This window comes from Gallinula chloropus (assembly GCF_964237585.1).
Source record: "Gallinula chloropus genome assembly, chromosome: 1".
NCBI lineage: Eukaryota > Metazoa > Chordata > Aves > Gruiformes > Rallidae > Gallinula > Gallinula chloropus.
In genome coordinates this window covers 192,133,631-192,149,702 of record NC_140085.1, presented here as the reverse complement: position 1 = coordinate 192,149,702, position 16,072 = coordinate 192,133,631, and the positions used below count along the sequence as shown (strand labels likewise).

The window sequence follows — 16,072 nt, the reverse complement described above, 5'->3', positions numbered from 1 at the left end:
AGGAGAAGGTGATCATGGACAGGTGATGCTGCTCTGGAGGGTGTTTGCCCCAAAGCCCCTTATGTTAAAGACAAAGATCACCATCAGCGTTCCAGCATCCATCCCCCATCCACACTGGTGGGACTTTCTGCTCTGTGCATCATTTCCAAGCACTTTTCTCCAGCTCCTCTTCCCTGGGGGAGCCTCTCGCTGTGCTCTGGGTGCTCTTAACTCACCCTGCACCAAACATCCGCTCTCTCCTCAGCTGGAAGATGCTCCGGTCTCTTCATCACCTTCACGGACCTTCTCTGGGCTCTCTGGCCCACAGCTGCCAATACCCACCGGGGAGCCAGACCCAGGCTGCGCAGGCATGAGGCTGCGGGGCGCTGCCCCTGGCACTTGCCCGAGCGGGCGACAGGCAGCTCCAGGGGTACAGCTGAGGCCAGAGCCCCCCCAACCCAACAGCGGGGGGTGTGGGTAGGGACCCTGCCCTCCAGGAGGGGTGGAGGTGCTGGCAGCCCACCCGGCCATCGTTGGGGGCAGTGGGGGTGGGCGAGGAGGGCTTCTGGGGCTGGCCTGGGGAAAGGCATTTGGGATTGTGTTCATCTGACACTCTTGGCCGATCCCGGGCTCTGTCTCTTCCCTCAGGCCATGGAGCCTGGCCTCAGGCTGCTCTCTCTGGTTACTGAGGTTCATTACCCAGCTGGGAATGAGCCTGACATCCTGATCAGCTTCTGCAACATGCAGGGAGAAATTGATTTGCCCGCGGTGCTGAGAGCCACCCTGCTGCCCCGGGAGCCTTTCCAGGGCCCGGAGCCAGCACCCCCTGGCACCTCGGAGAGGACCTGACCTGCCCGTGTCCTGCCAGGGCTCGGTGCTGGGTGTCCCAAGGACAGGGACCTTCCCTGACACCATCTCGTGTCTCTTATGGGCCGTGTCCAAGAGTGGTGGCCAGCAGCGGGGCACAGCTCGGGCCTGACGCATCCCCGGGGCAGCATGACGCAAGGCCCTGCGATCGGAGCAAGCGCAGGCTCCCGGGAAGCAGAAGGGTCATGGTGGGCTGGCCAGAGAGAGCTCACAGAACAGGGCTGGGGGGCAGAGGCATTGCAAGCGGCCCAGATGCCGTCAGCATGTCCTCCTGGCTGTCCCACGTCAGAGACCTTTCCTGGGAACTTCTTCCATCTCTCAGCAGTCGTGTTCCCTGAATGTCCCACTACGATGCTTCCCTGGGGACCCACCACCCCTCCAGCTGCCCAGGGCACAGCCCCAGCCAGAAGCCCTTGCTGGGGGTGACTGCTGGCCATCCTCGCTGTCACCTCCATCTTCTCCGGGTGACAGAAGTCCCATCCCTGAGCCCCGGCCACGTAGAGCACCGGTGGGACATCAGCTCCTCCGTGTTCCTCACCTCACTAGGAGCTGACATTCCTCCATTCCTTGTAGTTCACGGGAGGCCGTCGAGCTCCAATGGAGGGTAGGAGACCCCACACCCATCTTGCAGCTCCCCTTCTCCCCCGGCCTGTGCCATCATGGCCCAACCTGAGGTGGCATTGCAATGGGGACAGCGTAGGTGTCTCTCAGTACCCGCCCCATGTGTCACTGTTTCTGGATCAGACAGAAGCCCCGGCACTGCCAGGGTTGGGGAGCGACACGCACCCTTCTAACAGCCCCTCCCCGGCTTTCCTGTAGGTCTCTGCAGGTCCTGGAAGTGGCTCTGAGTTGTCCCCGGAGCCTTCTCTTCTCCAGGCTGAACAACCCACCTCACAGACGGGCTTCGTAGGCTGCACGGGTGCCATGGGCCCTTCCCAGACACCCAGGGATTGGGGGGGTTTTGTCCCTGGGCCAGGGTGAGCGCTGGGTCCTATCTGCCCAAAGCTGTGCCCAGCACCATGGGCCCCATCTGCATGGGGCAGCAGCTGGCTGTCAGCCCTGCAAGGACACCTGTGACATCCCCTGGAGCAGCGCAGAGCCCCACTGGTGTCGAGCCCCTGGAATGTTCCTGCATTCAGCTTCTCAGGTCTCTGTGGCTGCACAGTGGGCATTTGGGGAAGTAAACACCCCATGACCCGCACCCTCCTGGGGAGCCATAGCTTGGGATGGGGGACATGCCACCACATGCATGTCCCCGAGTGTCCCCATGTCATCTCTGGCAGCTTCTGCTGTCAGATCCACCCATGTCTCTGCCTCCCCCGGCACCTCCAGACCTGGCATTGTCCTCGCTCAAACCCAGTCAGATCCTTTCAGGTGCAAGGTGGTGCTGGACCCAGCCTCAGTTCCGCCCCCAGAGCCCCCATCCTAACAGGCAGAGGGAGATGGGAGCCTCTATTATATCCCAGACATGGATGTGGGGCTGGGGTCCCACGGGCAGTGGCCTTCCAGAGGGGCTGAGACATGCAGCTCTGCTGCCCCTCAGGGGTGGTCCCCAGGCTCAGCCCCGCTCGGAGCAGCTCCGGGGCAGCGACCCCGAAGGGCAGCAGCAAGGTGTGGGGAGCTGAGGGGCACAGGGAAGCACCAGCAGTGTGTGGACGCCCCCAGGGTGACCTTGGACGAGAACTCTGAACCTGGTGGCTCTTTCCTATGCAGGCTGATGTCTCCCACCCTCCCTTCTGCGTGCCCAGATGCTGGGCTCAGGAGGAAACACCTTATGAGGAGGGTGCCGAGGCACTGGTCGCCCAGAGAAGTTTGGACAGCCCCATCCCTGGGCATGTTCAAGATCACCTTGGATACAGCTTCCACCACCCATGCAGGGGCAGATGTCCCTGCGCACAGCAGGACTCTGCAGGAGATGGTCTCTGAAGGGCTTTCCCAACCCCAACCCCCTGCGACTTTCTGATTCCCTGTCCCTTCACATCCCCCATCCCGGCACGGGAAGTCCCCTCCCAGCAGAGCCCGTGTCCCTCTGCCCCACACCAGGACAGTCCAAGAGGGCTCCAGCAAGGAGAAGGCACCACAGTTACAATGCTTTGCAGGGCTTGTTTTATTAGCAAAGAGTGGGGCCAGTGGCCCTCCGATCCAGGTACCAGCTGGAAAAGGGCTTGGCAGTCGCAGGGGACAGTCGGGGTCGGGGCCACCATGCAACACCCCCGCCTTTGTGCCGCTCTTTGAAAATAAAGAGGAGGGCACGAGCCGTGCGGCTCTTCCCAGGGACCTCCCAGCACCACCAGATGCTTCTTCCTATGAGGATAAGGCACCGTCTGGTCCTCGGTGGCTGCAGCCATCGCTGGCGTGCGGTGCCAGCGCTGGGAGATCAGCTGCTGCCGTGAGGGGTGGGCGAGCGGGGCTGGAACAGAGCCCACGATGGTCAGCGATGGGGATGTCTTCTCCTTCCTGCCACCAGCACTCATCCTGCAATGACAGCTGTCCTTAACTCCAAGGGCCATCCCAGGGAGACACCCTGGTCCTCCAGCCCCAGCTCCTTCCACCCTGAAGCAGCGGAGTCTCTGCACGGAGGGACGGGATGAGGAGTCCCCTCCTGCAGCATGGAGATGGAGACCTGCAGCAGTTGAGGGGACACCCTGTCTTTCAAGGCACTTCCCAGGAGCTCCCACCCCTGCCGTGCGGGGAATGAACTGGGGACACCCGCCACCCATTCCCCCAGTGCCCCTGGGCTCGGCGTCCCCCCAGCCCTTACCTGTCAGCCGGGGCAGGGTCACCAGCTGGGCTGCCCCTCGCTGGGGCTGATCTGCTCCAGGATCTGGCTGTACCTGCGGGTGAGGGCATTGGTGTCCCTGGTGAGGTGGGTGAGGACCTGCTGCAAACCAGCCAGGTGGTGGGACAGGCGCTCCTCCAGCTGGGTGTCCATGGCCTCGCTGTCCTCTGAGGACGTCTCGGCATCAGCGCTGCTTGGGCTCTGGTCAGTGACAGAGGCCAGGCCTTTCTCCACCATGGGCTTGATGGCCTTGAGGAGCTGGTAGCGCTCGTAGAGGTCCGTGTGGCTGCCCGTGGCTGGGGTCTCCCCCTCCTGCTGCGGGAAGACCCCTCGGAGCAGGCTGGGGAACATCACCTCCTGCTCCATCTTCTGGGTGGCTGAGAAGTACTGCTCCATGGCCTCACTCCTGTGGCTCTGACGGCGCTGTGCTGGGCTCTTCTCGGGGTGCTGCTGCTGCTCCCCGTCCCTGCCCGGGGCTTTTTATGCCGTGCCGGGGCACGTCCCTCCTCTGCTCTCCCCCGCTGCAGCCCCGGGCCCGGCTGTACGGCCGCAGGGCCGGGCTTGGCTCCAGCCCAGCTGGGGCCCGGCCGCGCCGTGTCCCTGGCTCTGCGCAATCTCTCCTGGCCCAGACTCCTTGTGGCCTTCGCCCGAGCTGGACGGGGGTCTCACAGCACCCCTGCACCATGAGCGGGGCTGCCAGGGGGTCTCTGCCGCCCCGTCCCATGTCCCCCCAATGCCACCGCCCCTGGGGCCCTGGGAGAGCAGGGCCAGCTCCTGTCCCTGCTGCAGGCAGGCTGCAGGCAGCAGTGCCCATGGGGGCTGTCACCTCTCCCTGCTGCCACGCTCCCTCAGCCTCAACCCCCTGGGGACATTGAGCAACCTCTTTCTGCAGACGTAGGGAAAATCGCGCTGGGGACGCGCCGCAACGTGGGGTCCCACGTGGGCTCTGGGGGTGCAGGAGATGACTGATGCCCAGCTGCAAAAGTACCCGAAACATCCCCTTCCCCCGGCTCGTCCCCAGCTGAGCAGGGACATGGACACGGATGGGGGGGACCTGACGCCATGAGGTGAACGTCCCGGGGCACGAAGCCACCGCTGCCTGCGGGGCCTGTGGACGGGTCCATCCCCCACTGTGTCCAGGGGCAGAGGCCCCGGCTGGGCAGCGGCCAGCACTGCCCGTCCCCGCGTGTCCCTGCGGAGTGTGGCAATCCGCAAGGTTGTTCTATTTGGGGAAAGGTCGCAAGGTCCCTCGTCCCTTTTGCAACCCTTGGTGCTGGCAGCTCTCCCACCACTCCACATGTCTCAGCCAGGTGCCCAAACTGCCACCCACCCCCTCCTCTCAGACCTGTCCCCTGTCCCTGCCTGCATGCTCCTGGCATCTCTGGGTGTCCTGCTGTGGAACCCAGCACTTGGGTGATCTGCGTGGGTGCTGCTGGCCCAGGGAAGCACCATCCAAGAGCTTGAGCAGGACTGGGGGAGACTTGACCAAACATGGGGTCTGTGGCCGCAGAGACCTGTGGATCTCACTGCACCTCCCCAGGGGGGCCATTCTCCCTGAGCAGTCACCCGCATGGCCCCACTCAGGGCCAGATGCCCTCTTTTGGCCCAGCCCAACCATGCCACAGCCCCATGGAGGTTCTGCCAGGCTCCAGCCCTTCTCGCCCTGCTCCTGCCGTAGTAGTTGACAGTGACGCTCTCCTGAACCTCTCCAAGCAGGATGAGGGGCACCAGTTTTTGTCTGATGGGGTCCTCAGAGACATGGGAGGGTTTGGGAAAGGTTCACTTCCCAAGGTCAGGGATCTGGGAAATGATGGGCTGCAGAGCCCCTGTAACACCCTTCCCCACTGCCCTGAGCACTTTAGTTTAAACCCATTCCCCCTCGTCCCGTCCCACCCTTCCCTTGTCACCAGCCTCTCTCCAGCTCTCCTGGAGCCCCTCGAGGCATTGGAAGGTGTTCTAAGGTTTCCCCGGAGCCTTCTCTTCTCCAGGCTAAACCTCCCCAACTCTTTCTCAGCCTGTGTCCAGAGCAGAGGGGCACAGATCATCTCTGTGGCCTCCTCTGCACTCACTCCAACAGCTCCATGTCCCTGAACCTCTCAGAATCACCACAGTGGCCCAGACACAAGCTGTGCCCAAGCTCTTGGATGGTGCCAGGAGCATGCAGGCAGGGACAGGGGACAGGTCTGAGAGGAGGGGGTGGGTGGCAGTTTGGGCACCTGGCTGAGACATGTGGAGTGGTGGGAGAGCTGCCAGCACCAAGGGTTGCAAAAGGGACGAGGGACCTTGCGACCTTTCCCCAAATAGAACAACCTTGCGGATTGCCACACTCCGCAGGGACACGCGGGGACGGGCAGTGCTGGCCGCTGCCCAGCCGGGGCCTCTGCCCCTGGACACAGTGGGGGACGGACCCGTCCACAGGCCCCGCAGGCAGCGGTGGCTTCGTGCCCCGGGACGTTCACCTCATGGCGTCAGGTCCCCCCCATCCGTGTCCATGTCCCTGCTCAGCTGGGGACAAGCCGGGGGAAGGGGATGTTTCGGGTACTTTTGCAGCTGGGCATCAGTCATCTCCTGCACCCCCAGAGCCCACGTGGGACCCCACGTTGCGGCGCGTCCCCAGCGCGATTTTCCCTACGTCTGCAGAAAGAGGTTGCTCAATGTCCCCAGGGGGTTGAGGCTGAGGGAGCGTGGCAGCAGGGAGAGGTGACAGCCCCCATGGGCACTGCTGCCTGCAGCCTGCCTGCAGCAGGGACAGGAGCTGGCCCTGCTCTCCCAGGGCCCCAGGGGCGGTGGCATTGGGGGGACATGGGACGGGGCGGCAGAGACCCCCTGGCAGCCCCGCTCATGGTGCAGGGGTGCTGTGAGACCCCCGTCCAGCTCGGGCGAAGGCCACAAGGAGTCTGGGCCAGGAGAGATTGCGCAGAGCCAGGGACACGGCGCGGCCGGGCCCCAGCTGGGCTGGAGCCAAGCCCGGCCCTGCGGCCGTACAGCCGGGCCCGGGGCTGCAGCGGGGGAGAGCAGAGGAGGGACGTGCCCCGGCACGGCATAAAAAGCCCCGGGCAGGGACGGGGAGCAGCAGCAGCACCCCGAGAAGAGCCCAGCACAGCGCCGTCAGAGCCACAGGAGTGAGGCCATGGAGCAGTACTTCTCAGCCACCCAGAAGATGGAGCAGGAGGTGATGTTCCCCAGCCTGCTCCGAGGGGTCTTCCCACAGCAGGAGGGGGAGACCCCAGCCACGGGCAGCCACACGGACCTCTACGAGCGCTACCAGCTCCTCAAGGCCATCAAGCCCATGGTGGAGAAAGGCCTGGCCTCTGTCACCGACCAGAGCCCAAGCAGCACTGATGCCGAGACGTCCTCAGAGGACAGCGAGGCCATGGACACCCAGCTGGAGGAGCGCCTGTCCCACCACCTGGCTGGTTTGCAGCAGGTCCTCACCCACCTCACCAGGGACACCAATGCCCTCACCCGCAGGTACAGCCAGATCCTGGAGCAGATCAGCCCCAGCGAGGGGCAGCCCAGCTGGTGACCCTGCCCCGGCTGACAGGTAAGGGCTGGGGGGACGCCGAGCCCAGGGGCACTGGGGGAATGGGTGGCGGGTGTCCCCAGTTCATTCCCCGCACGGCAGGGGTGGGAGCTCCTGGGAAGTGCCTTGAAAGACAGGGTGTCCCCTCAACTGCTGCAGATCTCCATCTCCATGCTGCAGGAGGGGACTCCTCATCCCGTCCCTCCGTGCAGAGACTCCGCTGCTTCAGGGTGGAAGGAGCTGGGGCTGGAGGACCAGGGTGTCTCCCTGGGATGGCCCTTGGAGTTAAGGACAGCTGTCATTGCAGGATGAGTGCTGGTGGCAGGAAGGAGAAGACATCCCCATCGCTGACCATCGTGAGCTCTGTTCCAGCCCCGCTCGCCCACCCCTCACGGCAGCAGCTGATCTCCCAGCGCTGGCACCGCACGCCAGCGATGGCTGCAGCCACCGAGGACCAGACGGTGCCTTATCCTCATAGGAAGAAGCATCTGGTGGTGCTGGGAGGTCCCTGGGAAGAGCCGCACGGCTCGTGCCCTCCTCTTTATTTTCAAAGAGCGGCACAAAGGCGGGGGTGTTGCATGGTGGCCCCGACCCCGACTGTCCCCTGCGACTGCCGAGCCCTTTTCCAGCTGGTACCTGGATCTGAGGGGCACTGGCCCCACTCTTTGCTAATAAAACAAGCCCTGCAAAGCATTGTAACTGTGGTGCCTTCTCCTTGCTGGAGCCCTCTGGGACCGTCCTGGCGTGGGGCAGAGGGACACGGGCTCTGCTGGGAGGGGACTTCCCGTGCCGGGATGGGGGATGTGAAGGGACAGGGAATCAGAAAGTCGCAGGGGGTTGGGGTTGGGAAAGCCCTTCAGAGACCATCTCCTGCAGAGTCCTGCTGTGCGCAGGGACATCTGCCCCTGCATGGGTGGTGGAAGCTGTATCCAAGGTGATCTTGAACATGCCCAGGGATGGGGCTGTCCAAACTTCTCTGGGCGACCAGTGCCTCGGCACCCTCCTCATAAGGTGTTTCCTCCTGAGCCCAGCATCTGGGCACGCAGAAGGGAGGGTGGGAGACATCAGCCTGCATAGGAAAGAGCCACCAGGTTCAGAGTTCTCGTCCAAGGTCACCCTGGGGGCGTCCACACACTGCTGGTGCTTCCCTGTGCCCCTCAGCTCCCCACACCTTCCTTTCCTGCTGCCCTTCGGGGTCGCTGTCCCGGAGCTGCTCCGAGCGGGGCTGAGCCTGGGGACCACCCCTGAGGGGCAGCAGAGCTGCATGTCTCAGCCCCTCTGGAAGGCCGCTGCCCCTAGGACCCCAGCGCCACATCCACGTCTGGGATATGATGGAGGCTTGACACCAGAGGGGCTCTGTGCTGCTCCAGGGGATGTCACATGTGTCCTTGCAGGGCTGACAGCCAGCTGCTGCCCCATGCAGATGGGGCCCATGGTGCTGGGCACAGCTTTGGGCAGATAGGACCCAGCGCTCACCCTGGCCCAGGGACAAAACCCCCCCAATCCCTGTGTGTCTGGGAAGGGCCCATGGCACCCATGCAGCCTACGAAGCCCGTCTGTGAGGTTGGTTGTTCAGCCTGGAGAAGAGAAGGCTCTGGGGACAACTCAGAGCCACTTCCAGGACCTGCAGGGACCTACAGGAAAGGTGGGGAGGGGCTGTTAGAAGGGTGCGTGTCGCTCCCCAACCCTGGCAGTGCCGGGGCTTCTGTCTGATCCAGAAACAGTGACACATGGGGCAGGTACTGAGAGACACCTACTCTGTCCCCATTGCAATGCCACCTCAGGTTGGGCCATGATGGCACAGGCCGGGGGAGAAGGGGAGCTGCAAGATGGGTGTGGGGTCTCCTACCCTCCGTTGGAGCTCGACGGCCTCCCGTGAACTACAAGGAATGGAGGAATGTCAGCTCCTTGTGAGGTGAGGACCACAGAGAGCTGATGTCCCACCGGTGCTCTACGTGGCTGGAGCTCAGGGATGGGACTTCTGTCACCCGGAGAAGATGGAGGTGACAGCGAGGATGGCCGGCAGTCACCTTCAGCAAGGGTTTCTGGCTGGGGCTGTGGACTGGGCAGCTGGAGGGGTTGGTGGGTCCCCAGGGAAGCATCGTAGTGGGACATTCAGGGAACACGACTGCTGAGAGATGGAAGAAGTTCCCAGGAAAGGTCTCTGACGTGGGACGGCCGGGAGGACATGCTGACGGCATCTGGGCCGCTTGCAATGCCTCTGCCCCCCAGCCCCGCTCTGTGAGCTCTCTCTGGCCAGACCACCATGACCCCTCTGCTTCCCGGGAGCCTGCGCTTGCTCCGATCGCAGGGCCTTGCGTCATGCTGCCCCGGGCATGCGTCAGGCCCCAGCTGTGCCCCGCTGCTGGCCACCACTCTTGGACACAGCCCATAAGAGACACGAGATGGTGTCAGGGAAGGTCCCTGTCCTTGGGACACCCAGCACCGAGCCCTGGCAGGACACGGGCAGGTCAGGCCCTCTCCAAGGTGCCAGGGGGTGCTGGCTCCAGGCCCTGGAAAGGCTCCCGGGGCAGCAGGGTGGCTCTCAGCACCGCGGGCAAATCAATTTCTCCCTGCATGTTGCAGAAGCGGATCAGGATGGCGGGCTCATTCCCAGCTGGGTAATGAACCTCATTAACCAGAGAGAGCAGCCTGAGGCCAGGCTCCATGGCCTGAGGGAAGAGACAGAGGCCGGGATCGGCCCGGAGTGTCAGATGAACACAGTCCCAAATGCCTTTCCCCAGGCCAGCCCCAGAAGCCCTCCTCACCCACCCCCACTGCCCCCAAGGATGGCCGGGTGGGCTGCCAGCACCTCCACCCCTCCTGGAGGGCAGGGTCCCTACCCACACCCCCTGCTGTCGGGTTGGGGGGCTCTGGCCTCAGCCGTACCCCTGGAGCTGCCTGTCGCCCGCTCGGGCAAGTGCCAGGGGCAGCGCCCCGCAGCCTCATGCCTGCGTAGCCTGGGTCTGGCTCCCCGGTGGGTATTGGCAGCTGTGGGCCAGAGAGCCCAGAGAAGGTCCGTGAAGGTGATGAAGAGACCGGAGCATCTTCCAGCAGAGGAGAGAGCAGCTGTTTGGTGCAGGGTGAGTTAAGAGCACCCAGAGCACAGCGAGAGGCTCCCCCAGGGAAGAGGAGCTGGAGAAAAGCGCTTGGAAATGATGCACAGAGCAGAAAGTCCCACCAGTGTGGATGGGGGATGGGGGATGGATGCTGGAATGCTGATGGTGATCTTTGTCTTAACATAAGGGGCTTTGGGGCAAACACCCTCCAGAGCAGCATCACCTGTCCATGATCCTGTCCTCCTTCCAGCTGGGTTTCCTACCAAGGCCTTTGTGCAGGGCTGGGCTGTGTGAGACCTTCACACCAGCCCTGCAGAAGGAGGGTGGCTGGGGCAGAGCTCCTGGCGGACTCCCCCCTCCTTGGATAAGCCCATCACTTGGCCACCTTCTCCTTTCCTCAGAAGTGCCCAAATCAAGGTAGTGTTTCCCTGGTGCTGCCTGCAGCCTGCCCACACCTCGGGGAAGGTGCTGGATGAGCTCTCCTGGGGCTCCTGGAGCTGTGGGGGTGGCAGGAATGGCACAGGTTGGCAGAAGCTCCATTTATCTCCCCTCCTTGCTGTCCTCCTCGTGGTGTGAGGACACAGCAGCACCCCCATCAGCCAGCTTGGGCAAAGGCCACAGGAGTCCGGGCCAGGACAGATTGCACAAGCCCAGACAGTCATCCAGCCTGGGGGTGCAGCAGTGGAGACTAGAGGAGGGACGTGCCCCAGCACGGCATAAAAAGCCCCGGGCAGGGACGGGGAGCAGCAGCAGCACCCCAAGAAGAGCCCAGCACAGCGCCGTCAGAGCCACAGGAGTGAGGCCATGGAGCAGTACTTCTCAGCCACCCAGAAGATGGAGCAGGAGGTGATGTTCCCCAGCCTGCTCCGAGGGGTCTTCCCGCAGCAGGAGGGGGAGACGCCGGCCACGGGCAGCCACACGGACCTGTACGAGCGCTACCAGCTCCTCAAGGCCATCAAGCCCATGGTGGAGAAAGGCCTGGCCTCTGTCACCGACCAGAACCCAACTGTCACAAGCCCCGATACAGCTGTAGACGAGGGTGCAGACAGCAACCTGGAAGAACGCCTGTCCCACCATGTCAATGGCTTGCAGCAAGTTCTGACAGACCTCACCAAAAACACTAAAGCCCTCACCCGGCGGTACAGCCAGATCCTGGAGGAGATCAACCTCAGTGAAAATCAGTCTAGCTCTTGAGCCTGCATCCCCAGTCTCTGAGGTAAGAGCTTGGAGAGGTGTGGTGCCAAGGAGGAGCTCACTGAGGGGTTACATACTTTGTCCTTTTGCCCTGTTAGCTGGGTGGTTTTCCAGCGTTTGCATCACAGCCTCAAATCCCAGGCGTTGTGAGTCTGCATTTCATTGCTCAACAGATACATACCCCTGGGTTTGTCTTTCTCAATTGCCCACTGGTGCAAGCTCTGCCACCAAGCAAAGGTCACTTTGTGAGCTACATGCTGTCTCCAGGACTCCCCAGCTTGCAGCATTGGCAATGTCTGGCTGCTGCTGGACAAATTCCTGGGACAGAAGGGCCATGGAGTCAGAGGACCCTGAGCTCTGGACCCCAAGAGCTGCCAGACACTGGTGCTCTGGCTGTTTCTTCTTTTTCTCTGATGTAAAATGCAACATACTCATTTTTAGGGGGAAATCCTGTCAAATGTCTATATACAGCACCTGAAACAGCTCAGAGACTTCAGTATTCCCCTAGTCTGGAAAGCAAACCAGTTCTCCATGCTGGTAGGACTTTCATCTCTGAGACCCCTTGGGGAGATATCCCTGGGCCCCACCAGAGGCAGGGCTTGTGGCCAAGGTCCTTGTGAAACGGAGAGTGTTAGCAAGGCGACAGCAAGAATAGGGAGCGTTAACAGGGACTTTGCCATGTTCACCTTTGTTTTGGAGAAAACCAGGCTAGAAATTAGGATGTCCTGGCCAAACTGTGTTTGCTATCCCCACAGGGTGACCTGTCGTCCGTAGCCCAGTGGCACTTTGTTTCCTTCTGTGCCACATCCCACCAAGGAGGGTCCTTCGTGAGCAGCGCAGAGCTTGGCTGTCTGCCCGCCGGACACTGCCTGGACCATTCAACCTCCCCGTGGCTGATCCTGCTGGCGACCTTGCTGCTTCGCTTCACGCCTGTCCCAGGGGGGTTTCTGTGGGGCAGGAAGCAGCAGTTTGTGTTATTGCTTTGTAGAAGGCACCTGTAACTTTGAAGCGATGCTTTTTTTTGCCACGTGTGCCTAAACCCTCCAATCGGTCTCTTTGATCATGTGAATGAAATGCAAAGCCTTGTGCCAACGTGTCCTGTGTTTCATTGCAGCTGATGCCTCTGGTGACCCCCAGCCCCTGAGGATGGGGGGACCTTGGCCACCAAGGCCATGCTTCAGTGCAAGGATTACTGTTCCCAAGGGCATGGAGCAATCGGGTGAGGGGTGATGGTTTAAACTAGAAAAGGGGAGATTTAGGTTGGATGTTAGAAAAAAGTTCTTCACTCTGCGGGTGGTAGATCCCTGGCACAGGTTGCCCAGAGAGGTGGTGGAGGCCCCATCCCTGGAGACATTCAAGGTCAGGCCTGAGGGGGCTCTGAGCAACCTGATCCAGTGAAGATGTCCCTGCTCACTGCAGGGGGGTTGGACTAGATGTCCTTTAAAGGTCCCTTCCAACTTACCACATTCTATCATTCTAAGGAGGATAACTTGAGCCTGTTGGTCCCACTGTTGCTCTTCAGGCTTCTCCTGCTGGGGCTATGGGGAAAGACCCAAGGGCTGGAAAACCCAGGTCTGTTTGTAGCCCCCCTACCAACCAGACAGAGGTCTGGGAGAAACTCCCACATCTTGCCCAACCACAGCTCTGAGGATGCCAGTGTGGGGGGCAGCAAGGCATTGCCGATTTGAGGTACATGTTTGGTATTAAAGCTTTATAACTGGGCAAGTTTGTGTGTCTTGGATGGGTGCAGACAAACACTGCAGCATCTCCAGCTCTCTTGGTCTTAATTTCTCCCCTGTGTGCTAATATCTAATCACATCTAACACGTGATTAGAAGAATACCTAGTCATTTCTTTATGAAAAAAAGACGTTTTGCCCCTTGTGATGAAAGGAATTACCTTAAAACATGCTACATGATCACTCCAATGCACCAAAACACAGTGCAAATAAAAAGGACTCACACATATGCCTCCTGGTACAAAAAAGACAGGGATCTCTTGGAGAAAGTCCAGAGGAGAGCTACAAAGATGATTAAGGGCCTGAAGCATCTCCCCTATGAGGAAAAGTTGAGTGAACTGGGGCTGTTCAGCCTTGAGAAAAGAAGACTGAGAGGGGATCTGATCAATAGTTATAAATACCTCAAGTGTGGGACACAGGGGGAAATGGGCAGCCTCTTCTCAGTGTGCTGTGGGGACAGGACAAGGGGCGATGGCTTCAATTTGGAGCACAGGAAGTTCTACACCAATATGTGGAAGAACTTTTTCAGAGTGAGGGTGAGGGAGCCCTGGGACAGGCTGCCCAGGGGGGTGTGGAGTCTCCTTCTCTGGAGATATTCCAGACCCATATGGACACTGACCTGTGCGACCTGTCCTAGGGACCCTGCTTTGGCAGGGGGGTTGGACCCGATGATCTCTGGGGGTCCCTTCCAACCCCCACAATTCTGTGTGACTTCCCCTGGTCTGTGAAGGTGGGTGGAGTTGATAAATGTCTGGAAGGCAGTGGGTAGGAATGTTGATGGTGTTTGCACAGCACATTGCTGTTTGATTTAGGAGTGGCTCCTGGGTTGCAGAGCCACCATCCCAGCTGCACCAGTGCAATTCCTGAGCAGCCCTAAAGCAAACTGCTGATGGTTTTGCTTTTCACAGAATCATAGCATCACAGAATCTCCTGAGTTGGAAGGGACCCATAAGGACCATCGAGTCCAACTCCTGGCTCCACACAGGACCAGCCAAGTCAGAGCATGGGGCTAAGCTCATTGTCCAGACACTTCTTGACCTCAGCCCAGCTCGGGGCTGTGACCTCTCCCCTGGGGAGCCTGTGCCAGTGCCCGACACCCCTCTCAGTAAAGAACCTTCCTATTATCAATCTCTCCTTGCTTTATAACAAACATTATTTTCTATAAACTTAATACAAGTCACAAAACCTGGGCTCCCAAGCAGACCTCACTACTACATCCATCTGGCAAAGAGAAAATTCAACTCAAAGCAGCAGAGATAACTCAGACACAGGTTTTTACTTGAGGATCCCTCAGGATCCCACAGGATGCTTCAGAGCAGCAGGAGCAAAATGTAACTTGAGTTCAATAAGAGGTTCACCCAAATGCACAAATCATAGAATCATAGAACAGTTTGGGTTGGAAGGGACCTCAAAGATCATCTAGTTCCAACCCCCAGCAAAGCATTCTAAAGAATCTGGCTCCAGCTTTGACAGAGGCTTGCATAAGGACTGACTTTGTTCTCAAGGTGAGTGAATCAATGCAAATTATAACACTTTTTTCTCTGTGCCTCAACCTTCTGGTCAGATCGATGTCATCTTCTGAGAGGATATAGATCCAGTGAAATTCCTGGAGGATGCAAAACCAGCAAAGCTGGTATCCATGAGCATAATGCAAATTTTGTGCAAATGGTTTCATTATATATCACACTGTTGGGTTTCATCATCAAAATCACCCCCGGGAAGAATTTTAGGAAGCGCTGTCTCTGACTGAGATTCTCCCTTCAGTTGCTGGTATTAGAAAGCAGCTTTGAAATGAAAGAAAGTGAGGCAAGGTTGGTGGAAGAGGTAACACCTTTATCAGAACAACAGAAGCTGGAGAAAAATGGAAAAAAAATACCCAAGTAAGCTGAAACAGAAATTGGAAGACTGAAAGAGCCTCATGTGCCCTAAAACATGGATGTTTTAATCCATCTGTATCAGCTGACCTAATAAAAGATATTGTCTCTTGTAACAAGCATTGACTTCCAGCTTGGGACAATCACGTCCATGGCAATTTTGTACTGTGATGGAGCTCAGACACAGAAGTGATGAGTGGCCTGAAGACAAATTTGAAAGCATCAATGCACTCAGAAACACCTAGAAAAATATCAAGGAGATTCTGCAGGCCTGAGGTACTGAGATGCAAAGGTTATTTAAGCTCATTCTGATATGAACCACTGCAATTAAAAATGATAATGAACACAGACATCTTTGTGTTTTGATGCCGCAAGAAGCAGACCCATTAGCACCAAATCTGTGATGCTCCCCACTTCGAATCCCTGGATGTTAGAAAACAATGTCATAGAATCATAGAATCACAGGCTGGTCTGGGTTGGAAGGGACCCCAAGGATCACACAGTTCCAAACCCCTGTCACAGGCAGGGCCACCAACCTCCAGGCCTGGATCTACACAAGGTTGCCCAGGGCCCCATCCAACCTGGCCTTGAACACCCCCAGAGATGGGGCATCCACCACCTCTCTGGGCAGCCTGTTCCAGCATCTCTCCACTCTCTCTGTAAAGAACTTCCCCCTAATATCTCATCTAAACCTTCCCTCCTTTAGCTTTAGCTTTAGAAGCAGACCCATTAGCATCAAATCTGTGATGCTCTCCACTTTGGATCCTTGGGTATTAGGAAACAACGTCTTGCAAAGATACTAACCAAATATTTAGGACTAATTGAAAAGAATTGTTCGGGCTCAAGCAGAGATTCAGGTTTGGTTTTATTTGCTTTGCACAAATTACTCAGTGCCCAGAGATTGTATTGACAAGGAAGAAAATGCCACCACCTTGGGCAGATGGTAGACACCCTGATCTGACATCGATGGGTATGAAAAATGGGATTGGCGAGATTGTTTGGGGTAAACCATGCTTTAAAAGAGCGATGCAAGGAGGCCAGGCAAGCTGTGAAAATGCTT

The 16,072-nt window shown here is 59.1% G+C and overlaps 3 protein-coding genes across 3 annotated transcripts; 2 read left to right on the top strand and 1 right to left on the bottom strand.

The window, feature by feature from the left end:
* Positions 1 to 2,935: 2,935 nt before the first annotated feature.
* LOC311199662 (mid1-interacting protein 1-B-like) lies at positions 2,936 to 4,331 on the bottom strand. Its single transcript, XM_084273796.1, has 2 exons — positions 3,608 to 4,331; positions 2,936 to 3,321 (listed from the first exon to the last, which is right to left on the bottom strand). Exon 1 carries the CDS (start codon positions 4,019 to 4,021, stop codon positions 3,626 to 3,628), a length of 396 nt encoding a protein of 131 aa, XP_084129922.1. The 5' UTR covers positions 4,022 to 4,331; the 3' UTR covers positions 2,936 to 3,321; positions 3,608 to 3,625.
* A 2,084-nt stretch (positions 4,332 to 6,415) lies between these two features.
* On the top strand, positions 6,416 to 7,841 carry LOC311191495 (mid1-interacting protein 1-B-like). The gene is made up of 2 exons (XM_084263679.1): positions 6,416 to 7,169; positions 7,456 to 7,841. The coding sequence occupies exon 1, from the start codon at positions 6,756 to 6,758 to the stop codon at positions 7,149 to 7,151; it is 396 nt and encodes a 131-aa protein (XP_084119805.1). The 5' UTR covers positions 6,416 to 6,755; the 3' UTR covers positions 7,152 to 7,169; positions 7,456 to 7,841.
* A 3,127-nt stretch (positions 7,842 to 10,968) lies between these two features.
* LOC311198523 (mid1-interacting protein 1-B-like) lies at positions 10,969 to 12,489 on the top strand. The gene is made up of 2 exons (XM_084272494.1): positions 10,969 to 11,423; positions 12,157 to 12,489. The coding sequence occupies exon 1, from the start codon at positions 11,012 to 11,014 to the stop codon at positions 11,399 to 11,401; it is 390 nt and encodes a 129-aa protein (XP_084128620.1). The 5' UTR covers positions 10,969 to 11,011; the 3' UTR covers positions 11,402 to 11,423; positions 12,157 to 12,489.
* Positions 12,490 to 16,072: the final 3,583 nt, after the last annotated feature.

Excerpts from the sequence above, each read along its gene's own strand:
- LOC311199662 (XM_084273796.1), bottom strand. The coding sequence starts at position 4,021 with ATGGAGCAGTACTTCTCAGCCACCCAGAAGATGGAGCAGGAGGTGATG.
- LOC311191495 (XM_084263679.1), top strand. The coding sequence starts at position 6,756 with ATGGAGCAGTACTTCTCAGCCACCCAGAAGATGGAGCAGGAGGTGATG.
- LOC311198523 (XM_084272494.1), top strand. The coding sequence starts at position 11,012 with ATGGAGCAGTACTTCTCAGCCACCCAGAAGATGGAGCAGGAGGTGATG.